This window comes from Lampetra fluviatilis, chromosome 16 (assembly GCF_964198595.1).
Source record: "Lampetra fluviatilis chromosome 16, kcLamFluv1.1, whole genome shotgun sequence".
Taxonomy (NCBI): Eukaryota; Metazoa; Chordata; class Hyperoartia; order Petromyzontiformes; family Petromyzontidae; genus Lampetra; species Lampetra fluviatilis.
In genome coordinates this window covers 3,969,278-3,982,680 of record NC_136290.1, presented here as the reverse complement: position 1 = coordinate 3,982,680, position 13,403 = coordinate 3,969,278, and the positions used below count along the sequence as shown (strand labels likewise).

The window sequence follows — 13,403 nt, the reverse complement described above, 5'->3', positions numbered from 1 at the left end:
TCTAAAATAGAGCCGCATAGCTCAGTGGGCCTTGTCTGGTAAGATACAAATAGTTCATAGTCCATCACAATCACATCCTACTCCAGTGTTGATATCGAATCTGCACTCACTCACCTGCACACTTTCCTACTCACCAATCACTCACGTGCTCACCAATCGATACTCGCGTGATCACCAATCGATACTCACGTGCTCACCAATCGATACTCACGTGATCACCAATCGATACTCACGTGCTCACCAATCACTCACGTGCTCACCAATCGATACGCGAGTGCTCACCAATCAATACGCGCGTGCTCATCAATCACTTGCGTGCGGTTACCAAGCGGTCGACGACGAACTACTTTCTTGAGAAGCGCGGCTGAGCGGAGTGATACAGTAAGGCGACGGGGTACCCTCAGGGACGTATCCCGCCGTCTCACTGTGCGGTTGTGCCGGAGCACATCGCATGTCGCCAAACTGCACCGTTACTTTGTTGATGGGGAAATTGTTTTCGCTTAACGCGGAAAATTTCAGGAACGCCATCTACTGCGTTGAGCGAGGACTCACTGTTAGGAAGACTTTGTATTTGAAAATAGCGAGCAATATATTTCCCCAAATTCGGTTGCCATGGAAACGGCATGAAAAGAATGCTAAAGTTAATCACGAAGCCGAATGTAAATTGTGTGCGTGCCGTTGTCAACGATCAGTAGATTTGAGCACGGAAAAAATAATGGTACAACCTTGGGCTATCCAAGAAATAAAATCGCAGATAACCCCGCGGATAACAGCTACTGCGATATTGATCCCCAAAATCACGTGGAACACATTCCTGCCGTTGTCAACGATCAGTAGATTTGAGCACGGAAAAAATAATGGTACAACCTTGGGCTATCCAAGAAATAGAATCGCAGATAACCCCGCGGATAACAGCTACTGCGATATTGGTCCCCAAAATCACGTGGAACACATTCCTGCGGAGGGAGCTGGTAGAAACGTTGGGTTGCTCGGTCAATGGCCAGGGTCAACGGCGGCGTGGTGTATTCCGCAAATATGGCCGACTGTGAGGGCGGGCACAAGCCGGCGTGAGTAGGTTAAACGTTGAGTTTTATAAGGGCACCACGGGGTGACCAGCCCTCCCCACCCAGCCCCACCCCTCCCACCCCCCACCCAGCCCCTCCCTCCCCACCCAGCCCGTCCCCACCCAGCCCCTCCCCACCCTCCCCTCTCCACCTAGCCCCACCCAGCCCCTCCCCACTCTCCCCTCCCCACCCAGCCACTCCCTGCACGACGGACGGACACAATAATCCCTTGTGGGCTGGTGTAACCAGGAGGTTCCTACCAGTATAAGAGTTCTCTTACGGGACGAGAACTCCACGATGCCTTTTATTTCAACCAAACAGCACCATCTGCTGTAGCACAGGCGCGTTGGCATCCGCGAGCGCCTGGGAAACACCCAAGACGTGTTGGTATCCGAAATGAATGTTTAAATTTCGATTTAAAGCTTTCGTGACTGCAGGGATTCATCTTCTTGGTTCTTTCGGTAAAGTTACGTAGAATGGAAATAATAAAATAATACAAATTAAACATAATAAAATAATTGCCACGGTTGACTTGGCTCACCGAGTTGGTGGAACACTGAATGGTTCTAAAGGGCGCAGGCCGGACACTTACAACAAGAGATCGACACGAGTTAAGCAAGTCGCTTAATACTAAAAAGGATGGAAGTGCAAAGGGGCCGTCCATAAATGACGTCACGCACCTAGGGGGGGGGGGGGGTCAGACATTTGTGACGATGTGTGACGAGGGGGGTGGGTTGAGAAATGTGACTTCACATCAAAATGCGCAACTTTAAATAAATATAGACAACACGTTCTACTTAATTAAATATACTTTTGAATAAATGTTTTCTCCTACAACATCAGAGTGCAGCGCCACATTAAATACGCACTACAATGACAATAGTTTATTTGAGAGGGGGGGGGGGGGGTCTGACTTTTTGTGACGCCGTGTGACGAGGAGGGGGGGTTAAAAATCGTCCAAAATCGCGTGACGTCATTTATGGACGGCCCCAAATTGCTCTTGTGCATACATTCTTGCAGATTTGTCAAGGTCACTTCTGCAAGCTTGGGCAAGGCGGCCTATAGGAGACACGGGGCGTAACGTGCGCCTGTCAAAATGATTTGTGTGGTGCGTTAAACACAAGCACAGGTCGCACATGAAGGTCACGTCATACATTCGTGGAGACAACGTCATTAGGCTAACGTAGAAATGCGTTTGGGAGACTATCATCTTCTTTTTTTTGCATTGGAACCTGAGAAAGTTGGCTCCATTAGAGCCTTCAAAGTGCACTTCAGGACGTGATTGTCCACTCATGGGTTTGCTGCGGTGACGGTCGGAGCGAAAACAGCCCCGAGGCCTCGTGAAAAGTTGACATCAAAGTGCAGCGATCATTGAGTGAGAGAGGGGCCCTTCTTGTTGACTCCGTGACCCTGAAAAATAAAAGTGCAGCCCCGCGATTAGTTGCTCACACCACAAGGCCTCCGCCAAAGGATGGTCCGGTATTGGGCCTACTCTTCCATACTCGCCACATACCACACGCCACTTGCCGATGTCCTTCCTGCGCACATCCTATTAGCACGGTTGGCGACGTACGGTGCGAAAGAAGCATCCGGGGCGCCGTGATGACGAGATGTTATCTCGCTCGCCTGCTATACAGGAGGTCGTGGGTTCGATCCAGACCCTGGCGATGCTTGCTGCTGTATAATTGGAGTCTGCGTCTCTCTCTCATCATCATCATCATCACGGTGGCTAGGAGATGTTGACTACCTCGCCTGCTATACAGGAGGTCGTGGGCATCGATCCCGACCCTGACGATGCCTGCTGCTGTATATTTGGAGTTTGCGTCTCTCTCTTTCTCATCATCACGGTGGCTATGAGATGTTAACTACCTCGCCTGGTTTTCAGGAGTTCGTGGGTTCGATCCAGACCCTGACGATGCTTGCTGCTGTATAATTAGAGTCTGCGTCTCTCTCTCATCATCATCATCACGGTGGCTATGATATGTTAACTACATCGCCTGGTTTTCAGGAGGTCGTGGGTTCGATCCAGACCCTGACGATGCTTGCTGCTGTATAATTGGAGTCTGTGTCTCTCTCTCATCATCATCATCACGGTGGTTAGGAGATGTTGACTACCTCGCCTGCTATACAGGAGGTCGTGGGTTCGATCCCGACCCTGACGATGCCTGCTGCTGTATATTTGGAGTATGCGTGTTCTCCCTGTGGCAGTGTGGGGTTTTCTCCAGACCCTCTAAATTCACAAACCCGCTTTTAGTTTAATTGGCTGCTCTACGTTGCCGCCACGCGACAAGCCGCTCTGTTGAGCTGTCATTCGTGATGGGCAGGTCGCTTCTGAAAAAGAGCTAGATAGCTCAGTGGGCCTTGCCTGGTGAAATAAACATGGTAAATGTAATACAAAAAAAGAGTTTACAGGTGGGTTTTGTTTGGTGCGTGTGCTTTTTCGCGGGACAATGTGACACAGTCGTACGTTGGCGCGATGCCTTGAGCCGTCCACGCGTTGAGGGCGGTTGTCGTGCGGCCGCTTCTCGTGGCGAATCGTGAACGTTGAAGCGGCTTGTCGGGGGCTAGCCTCGAGCTGGGAACTCAGTGTCACTGGCGAGCGTTGTGTGCACTTGCAGGCGCGTTGAACTTCTTTCGCACCGTACGTAGCATCAAGGTGGAATTCAAAAATAATGTGCGCAGTGCACACACGCACGAAATTGAGAGCCATTCAGAATCTGTTATTACAATAACAAGGGCGGAAATATTTTAGAATTGGTTAAAGGAGGGCGTAATGATGTCGGATGCAGGAACGCAACCCTATTTTCTCCATGAGCTCTCTTATCTGTCGAACGCCCTTTTTTCCAAACACGGTATTGTCCAGGAACGTAACCCCCGCGTTCGGCGAGGTCTGCCTCTGGTTACACGCCAACAGCTACAAGTTGGCATCTACACTATGGGAACCTCATTTGCCAGTAAAAATATGATAATTGGTTCTTTACCCTTCTATCTGGCAACAAAACTGACACCTTTTTACAAGGAGTCATGTTTGCATAGACCGCAATACCTGCAGTCATAATACAAACAAAAGAACATAACTCTGATAATGTGCACTGTCCTTAAAGTTGATTGATCCACACCCGAGACAGCTTTCCTTAGAGCCTAGTCTCATATGGGTACCCATATGGGTACCCATGTTGGCATCTTCCTGCATTCGCACGAACGAGTGAAGTACACGTGGGCTCCCAGCAGGGGGCGCTGTGCCCCTAGAGACGGGACGACCGACCAGGACCTGGAAAGGACTTCAAAGGGACGAGCAGTGAATGAGCGCAGCACACGAGCCAGCCCCACTCCAACCCTACCCCTCACTAACTACCAGTCTCACCTTACTCATACCCCTCACTAACTAGCCAGTCTCACCCTACCCCTACCACTCACTAACAGTTAGCGCGCTGCGCTATGAACCCAGCGACACGGGTTCGATTTCCGCTCACGGCCAACACCAGTGACGATTATCTGAACCGGTCCCGGGCCTCCCCTATGTTGACTCAGCCTCAAATGAGTACCTGGTGCGGTGTGTAAACATTGCCACTAGGGAGACAAAGGCGGTCGGGCGTGGTGCTGGCCACCCACCCCCTCGTGTACCGTTCCGGCCTTCACAGGTGCTCGCTAACAGCACTTGCCCCTACAGTTTGTTAAGGCTATATGGGGGATCTTTGTGTGTGAGTGAGTGTGTGAGTGTCTGTGTGTGAGTGTCTGTGTGTGAGTGTCGGTGAGTGTGTGTCTGTGTGTGAGTGTGTGTCTGTGTGTGAGTGTGTGTCTGTGTGTGAGTGTGTGTCTGTGTGTCTGCGTGAGTGTCTGTGTGTGTGTCTGTGTGTGAGTGTCTGTGTATGAGTGTCTGTGTGTGTGTCTGTGCGTGAGTGTCTGTGTGTGTGTGTGTCTGTGTGTGTGTGAGTGTGTGTCTGTGTGTGTGAGTGTCTGTGTGTGTGAGTGTCTGTGTGTGAGTGTCTGTGTGTGTGTGAGTGTGTGTTGGAAACGTTTAGGCTGGCCTGCCTACGATCCATCCTGGGTTTAACCAGGCTGGATTGTGTGAGGAGCTCACAAATCCTTGAAAGATCTGGGCAAAGTCCCATCGGTGAGCTCCTCCGGCAGGCAAGGCTGCGTTGGCTGGGTCATGTAGCCCGCATGCCCAGCCACCGCATGCCTAAACAGCTTTTGTTCGGCCGGATCGAGGGGGCTAAACGGGCGCGGCACGGGCTAGAGAAGAGATGGAGTGATGTGGTACAGGAGGACGTGGAGCTGAGTGGACTTGCCGATGACTGGTACCAGCTGTGTCAAGATCGGCCTCTGTGGAGGAGGCTCGTGAAGGACGCTACTGGGCAGTTGGAGGCAGTCGCCCTCCAACAACAACGGAGGGCGGAGGAGCGACGCTCACAACAACGAGCGGAGCGCCGGGTGGCTAAAGCACAGCAAGTTGGTTCAGTAGGGGGCACAGGTGGTGCATCAGCCAGTCATCTCGGTCATCTCGGTCAGTCGACCCGTGGCACCTGCTGGGTCTGCCCCGTGACCTCCTGCCAGCGGGCGTTCGACACTTCACGTGGCCTCAAGGTGCACTTTGCCTGGCACAAGCGTCGTGGTGACGTCACCGCCACTTAGAGGCGAATGGCGGTTGTTGTTATTGTGTGTGTGTCTGTGTGTGTGTCTGTGTGTGTGTGCGTGTCTGTGTGTGAGTGTCTGTGTGTGAGTGTCTGTGTGTGAGTGTCTGTGTGTGTGTGTGTGAGTGTCTGTGTGTGTGAGTGTCTGTGTGAGTGTCTGTGTGTGAACCGCGACGGAGGAGACGGGGGCCGCGTGTGAAGCGCGCCTCCAGAGCCACGCGGCCGCTCGCCGCTGCGGCGCACGTGGCCTCAAGTCCCAGCGCCGTGCGGATGGCAGCGGCGGGGGCGGGTGGGGGGTGGTGGATCGCGCGCGGACGTCGCGAAGCGCCCTTTCCCGCGGCCTGTGGAGGCGGTGCCGCACTCTGGCTCGCCAGGAGAGAGCGGTGCAGCAGCAGCACGTGGACTCCATCGGTTCCGTGCGTATGGGGACAGAGTGGTGTCCCGTCGCACGCGCGGGGTTTCTCGCGGTGCTCCGGCTTTCTTTTTCTACGTGGACACTGGTTGTTAACTGGCCGACGACACCTCAATATATGGAGGCCCACAGAGCTTGGAGGGGAGTGGGGAATTTGGCGCCGGCTCACCGCTCGTCCGTTGTTTCCTCCTCCCGGTGCCTCTGAGTCGTCCTCTCTCTTCGAGAGCGAGGAGCCAACACCGTGCAGAGGTTGCGCGTTGCGAGTTGAAATAAAATATATATATTGTTATAAAACCTGTGGATATGTCACACTCTACTCATTCTGCTGGGACGGTATCTCTCGTCGCTTACAGATTTGAAGATGGATGTCGCGCACCCCGTGGAACTGAAGACGATCCCACGGAAACGCCGCGCATTCTCTCAAAGCCGTGCGTCGGTGTGATCTGACACCTCTGCCTGGATGAAGGCCTCGATTCGTGGTGGTTTTTTGGTTAACCATACTTCACCACTGTGGTCAGCGCGGGTTGGTGAAGAAGTTGGATGGGGGGGGGGGAGTGGTTCAGAGATCACTCGCCACTGATGCTAGCCGTGGTTTGGAGTTTAACTTGGTCAGCCGGGTTTCAATAGAAGTTCTTATTCACGAGACACACATATGGTGTGTCGCTTCGTACGTCTGCTTGGGCAAGAGTGCGCATGCAGACGTTTACACAGCAGAAGCGGGTCCACAGCCACGACGTCAATCATCATCATCTATTCACACTCTAAAATATTCAGCATAATACATTGGGGCGCCACGGTGAAGAGATGTTATCGCCCTCGCCTGCTATACAGAAGGTTGTGGGTTCGATGCCTGCTGTATGTTTAGAGTTTGCATGTTCCCTCTCCCCGCGGTCGCGTGGATTTGTCCCCGAGTCTTCCGGTATTTCACTCCATATTTGGAATCAACATGCGTTTGTAAGTATGTGTGTTGAACTTTTTCCGCACCGTACGTTGCCAACCGGCTGCTATAAATGCCCACATGATAAGCCACTTCGTTGAGCTATCAACTGTGGCCAGGTTGCTTCTGAAAAAAAGCTGTATAGCTCAGTGGGTCTTACCTGCTAAAATAAAACGTTTATAGTTTCACCGATTCATACACAGCCTTTGGAGTGCACGTATTGTCGTTCACAAAGAAACCAATTCATTTTGGCCTGAACCATTCCCATTCACAGTCACCCACTCACACATGACCATTCACAAAATGTCATTCACAATTTCATGCACTCACGTCTCCCCCATGCGACCTCAAGCATATACGCGATTTCTCGCATCTCATGTATTCATTAAGTCGCTTAAACCACATCACCATTCACCAAACCACTTCACGCTCTCATTACATACTCAGGCTCACATTGCAAGTCTTGGCGATCCATGTGCACTCCGCCTTACACATGAACAAGGCTTATCCGTACACAGAGTCACAATCTCATACGCAGTCTTAGCCATTCACACATTCGCTGCACGCTCATATTTCTTCGCACTTGGCGACGCATTCACAACGCATCACGCTCGATCTCGTTCGTATCGACAGCTTCGATACCTGGTCCCGAAAGTGGAAGCCTTAGCCCCCGGGGGCCGGCTACCAAAACAACAATAACAACAAGAAGTAAACAAAAACTCGAATTCGGTCAAAAACCCCGTGCGGTGAATACGAGAGACGGTGGTGATCCTTAATGAGTGACGTCACAGAGCGAGTCCTTAATTAGTGACGTCACGGAGCGAGTCCTTAATGAGTGACGTCACGAAGCGAGTCCTTAAAAGAGCCGCAGGTTGCCGACTCCCTTGTCGGCGGCTCATCGCATTCACTCAGTCCATCACCCATTGGCACGTCCCAGGTGGGGCACTCTCTCTTCTCTCTCTCGTTCTCTGTCTCTCGCTGCCGTCTTCACCACGTCTCGCCCGTCCACCGTCTCACAATTGACCGCCACGCAGGAGCAGGGCCGGCTCAAGGCGGGGGGGGGCTTTAGGGGGCTGCAGCCCAGGGGTTCTCCGCCAGCCGGAGGGCCTCCAGAGATGAAGTGAAACGTTATTTCGTTCGTGAACGCCGAATTCTATTTGTTGTTAGCCGTGTGATTATTATTTTTCTTTAACTTTGTTCTTCTTTTGAAAATATTCCCGGGGGGGGGGGGGGGGGGGGGGCTTACAGTACCTGTAGCCCAGGGGCCTACAACATCTTCATCTGGCCCTGCACAGGAGATATTCACAGACTCCGCCGCACGCGCGGCACACGCACAGTCCTCGCTGGCTGCCAAACAAAGACAAATCTCCCTCTCTCCCCTCCCTCTCTCCCCGGCCTGCGTGTGCTCGCTGCTCTTTCTCTCTCTCGCTCTGCCGCTCCCTCTCGGCTGGGAACACGCGAAGTCGACAAAATCGCCGCTGGCGGCGCGGCGCGTGCGGCAGTGGCGGCTCGCGACGGGGAGCGGCGCACGCAAAGACAAAGAGGCCCCGTATAGCCTCGACAGGCGTTTGGGGGCAAGTGCGGTTAGCGAGTAGCACCTGTGAAGGTCGGGACGCCACACGAGAGGATGGGGTGGCTCGCGCCACACCCGGCCGCCTTTGTCTTCCCAGTGGCGATGTTTACATAACGCACCGGGTACTAATTTGAGGTTGAGTCGACCTAGGGGAGGCCCATGACCGATTTAGATAATCGCTACTGGTGTTGGAGTGTCGTGAGCAGGAATCAAACTCGGGTGGTCGGGTTTGTAGCTCAGCGCGCTAACCATCACACCCATCGCGACACACACACACTTAACAAAAACACCGACACACGCACACACGTAACACAAACACAGACACACACACCGACACACACATACACATAACAAAAACACAGACACACACACACCGACACACGCACACACACATAACAAAAACACAGACACACACACGCGTAGCCACGCGCGTGTGCGCGCTCACGCGCTCACACACCGACACACACACCCACACACACCGACACACGCACCGACACACGCACCGATACACACACACCGACACACACACACCGATACACGCGCCGATACACACACACCGACACACGCACCGACACACACACCGACACACGCACCGATACACACACACCGACACACACACACCGACACGCGCACCGACACACACACACACACCGACACGCGCACCGACAACAACATCAACAACCGCCATTCGCCACTAAGTGGCGGTGACGTCACCACGACGCTTGTGCCAGGCCATGTGCACCTTGAGGCCACGTGAAGTGTCGAACGCCCGCTGGCAGGAGGTCACGGGGCAGACCCAGCAGGTGCCACGGGTCGACTGACCGAGATGACCGAGATGACTGGCTGATGCACCACCTATGCCCCCTACTGTACCAACTTGCTGTGCTTTAGCCACCCGGCGCTCCGCTCGTTGTTGTGAGCGTCGCTCCTCGGCCCTCCGTTGTTGTTGGAGGGCGACTGCCTCCAACTGCCCAGTAGCGTCCTTCACGAGCCTCCTCCACAGAGGCCGATCTTGACACCGCTGGTACCAGTCATCGGCAAGTCCACTCAGCTCCACGTCCTCCTGTACCACATCACTCCATCTCTTCTCTAGCCCGTCCGCGCCCGTTTAGCCCCCTCGATCCGGCCGAACAAAAGCTGTTTAGGCATGCGGTGGCTGGGCATTCGGGCTACATGACCCAGCCAACGCAGACTTGCCTGCCGGAGGAGCTCACCGATGGGACTTTGCCCAGATCTTTCAAGGATTTGTGAGCTCCTCACACAATCCAGCCTGGTTAAACCCAGGATGGATCGTAGGAAGGCCAGCCTGAATGTTTCCAACCGGCGCACCGACACACACACCAACACGCGCACCGACACACACACACCGACACACACACCGACACACACACACCGACACACACACACCGACACACACACCGACACACGCACCGACACACACACACCGACACACACACACCGACACACACACCGACACGCGCACCGACACACACACCGACACGCGCACCGACACGCGCACCGACACACACACACCGACACACACACATCGACACACACACACCGACACACACCGACACGCGCACCGACACACACACACCGACACGCGCACCGACACACACACACACCGACACACACACACCGACACGCGCACCGACACACACACACCGACACGCGCACCGACACGCGTACGCGCAGCCTTAGGGACGGGGGTGAGTGTGGAGGTGGTGCAGGGGAAGGAGGAACAGGGGGAGGGGTGAGCCCAGGCTGGGGAGGGGCGGGTGAGGAGGGGGAGCCGCGCCCGCAGCGGCACGCGCCCGACCGCGCCTCATTTGCATAACAAGAGGCGAGTGTCAATAGAGGAGCGTGGTGGGGGGGGGGTAGAGGCTGGGTGGGTGGGGAGGGTCGCACGCGCACGCACGCGCGCGGCCCCGGGCCACGGGCGCGCGCCGCGGAGTCGCCGCCGCCGCCTTTATAAGAGGCGCACGCGCGCGGCACGAGCCACACGCCGCTCCCTCCTCCTCCTGCTCCTCCTGCTGTTCCTAGCGAGGAGCCGCTCCGCGAGCCATGATGAGCCCCGTCCTGAGTCGCGCCCCCTTCTCTCCCCACGCCGCATGTCTCTTCGTGTGCGGCGGTGGCGGCGGCGGCCCGAAGGCGTGCCAGCTCAGCAGCCCCGCGCCCATCGACGTCCTCGGTGGCATCGGCAGCTTCAAGCAGGAGCAGCAGCAGCAGCTCGCGGCGTCCCCGCAGCAGCCGCAGCAGCAGCAGCAGCCGCGCTCCCCGTCCCCGGAGTTGCTGCGCTGCCGCCGTCGCCTTGGGCTGGCAGCGGCCGCTGCCGCCGCGGGTGGCGGTGTCGTCCCGCACCACCACCACAACCACCACCACCACAATCACCACCACCACAACAACCACCAGCAGCAGCAGCATCAGCACCGCGCTCCGCCCGTGGCGGTGGCGCGGCGCAACGAGCGCGAGCGCAACCGCGTGCGTCTCGTGAACATGGGATTCGCGGCTCTCCGCGAGCGCGTGCCGCCCGCGGGCACCGCCGCAGCCGCCAGCGCCGCGGCCGCAGCCGCAGCCGCCACCGCGAGCCGCCGCGTGAGCAAAGTGGAGACGCTGCGCGCCGCCGTGGAGTACATCCGCGCCCTGCAGGCGCTGCTCCGCGAGCACGACTCGGCCATGGCACCGTCGCTGCGAGCCGCCGCCTCCCCCGCGACGCTGCTGATGGGGGTCGGCGGCGGCTCCGCGCCCGGCTCCTCCTCGTGCTCCTCCTCGTGCTCCTTGGCGTGCTCCGTGTCCGGGGGTGGCGCCGCGGCGTCTCTGGCGTCGTGCTCGCCAGGCGGCAGCTCCCTGTCGGACGAGACCTCCTCCTCCTCGTCCTCCTCGTCCGACGAGCCGCTGAGCCCCGAGGAGCAGGAGCTGCTCGACTTCGCCAGCTGGTTCTAGGGCGCCAGCACGGCGGTGAGTGCCTGCCGAGTTCGCCGCGTGGGGTGCGTCGCGGCAGCTCCGGGCAGGCTGCGTGCGGCTCGGGCGAGGGGCTCCTCCAGGCGGGATTGTGTTGCCACGCGCATTCCGGAGTTCGCGTCGGGGTGGTGACTCCAGCCGGGGTCATCGTTGGGCCCAGCGCAGTCGGTGCCAAAGAGTCGGTCGATGACTCGGCCACACTCGGTGGAGAATGATCAACTCCAATGAGTTTAATCCAATGAGTTTGGTGATGTGCTCACGTAAGAGTTCTAATGAAGCATATTTTAGATGCGCGCGTGTGTGTGTGTGTACCAATTCAGATCGTGATGGATTCTTCACTAAAGGTCGCGGCGGCTCGTTACTAATTAATCAGGGCGCCTGCTCGATGTAACAACGCCAAGGGAATGTAAATAGGAATACGAATGGGGGGTCCAGGGAGGGGATAGGGGCACGCGGTCGACGAATCCGATGCCAGGGCCACAAATCGCGCAGAGGCAGAGGCAGCGCGCAGGGCTCACGTCGCGTGCCCAGATCATCCGCGCTGCGCTCACGCGGAATGCTTCACCTGGAGCTGTGCACTCTAAAATCGCCTCGATGGAAAACTAATTTCTGAGCTTGTTTGTGTTTCGTTTGTTATTCTCCCCACCCACACCACCCCACCCACACCACCCCACCCACACCACCCCACCCCCCGGCCGCGTACGGTGCGAACTAAGTTCGACATCGATGCGTGCAGCTCGGTTCACTCTGTGTGACGCGCGAGCGAGTCGGAGGGCCGTGCGTCTCTTTGACCGTGCCGCCCCCTCTCTCCCTTCGTCCCGCAGGATTCCTCCGAGCTCGCCGCTTCACGTCGCCCGCGTCTGGCACTTGAGCATGGAGAGAGCGAGCAAGCCGTGCTCCCCATCCGAGAAATTGCACTGACCCTTGGAGACGACACTCAGAGATGCCCTCCACCCCGAGACCTCGTTTTTACTCCTCGACTCAAGACCACGGACTCCCCCTGCCTCTATCCGGCTGTGGGACACCGCCGCCGCTGCCTTAATGAACATTAGCACCCCACCCATCCCTGCATCGCCCCACCAACCCCCAACCCACCCCTGGCGTGGCGAAGGGGGCTTAAAGTGACTCGCAGGCAGCCAATAATTGGCCGTAGCACGGTGACGCAAAGCTACGGAGGAGCTCGACACTGCACCGTGACGCTTGCCTGCGTGGTCGTGCTGGAGAATTTGAAGCGAGTTGTGGCTTTTTTTTGCGACCGAAGCTGTCGTCCCACAGTCGCCCACGGGTGTGCGCGACTGTGGGCGACTGTGTGTGTGTGTCGGCTTGGAACGCGGCGAATGCCGAATGGGTCCGTCGAAAATACGGCACTTTGAATGCCCCACGCTCAGTTACGACGACGGTCGGTCTGCCCGTTCGAGCAATTTTCAAAGTGTGGCGTTAATTTGTTGTTGAGCCCATAGGCCATAGTTCAACGTCACGGCATTCCGCCGCGTGTGGTGTCATCTCTGACCAGGGGTTGTTCGTGATCATTGCCCATCGGCGACAGCGAGGGAGGGAGGGAGGGCGGAGAGAGATGCTACGGAGCTCAGCAGCTGGACAGCTCCGGCGGAAATCAAGTCCTGCGTATGAACCACTTTGGCAGTCATCACCACTGCCCTTGTTAAGAATTTCACTCCGAAACAAATGTACCGTTTTAGAACGCTGCCCATGGAGGGCAGGGGGACGGGGGGGGGGTATTTTGTAATATGATACAATAGATTGTGCTCTAATTTTGGATGTGTATGTTATTTTGTACATAAGAGAATTTATATTTTGTAAATTG

General features: G+C 56.2%; 1 protein-coding gene across 1 annotated transcript; it reads left to right on the top strand.

Annotated features, from left to right (window-relative positions):
- The first annotated feature begins 10,684 nt into the window (after positions 1-10,684).
- Positions 10,685-12,416, top strand: LOC144936436 (achaete-scute homolog 2-like). The gene is made up of 3 exons (XM_078863486.1): positions 10,685-10,811; positions 10,944-11,578; positions 12,406-12,416. The coding sequence occupies exons 1-2, from the start codon at positions 10,685-10,687 to the stop codon at positions 11,561-11,563; spliced, it is 747 nt and encodes a 248-aa protein (XP_078719612.1). The 3' UTR covers positions 11,564-11,578; positions 12,406-12,416.
- The last annotated feature ends 987 nt before the right edge of the window (positions 12,417-13,403 follow it).

What these genes read in the sequence shown, in the direction of transcription:
- LOC144936436 (XM_078863486.1), top strand. Translation starts at nt 10,685, where the DNA reads ATGATGAGCCCCGTCCTGAGTCGCGCCCCCTTCTCTCCCCACGCCGCA. An exon ending in CGCGCCCATCGACGTCCTCG is followed by an intron (nt 10,812 to 10,943) that starts GTGGCATCGGCA and finishes TTGGGCTGGCAG; the next exon opens with CGGCCGCTGCCGCCGCGGGT.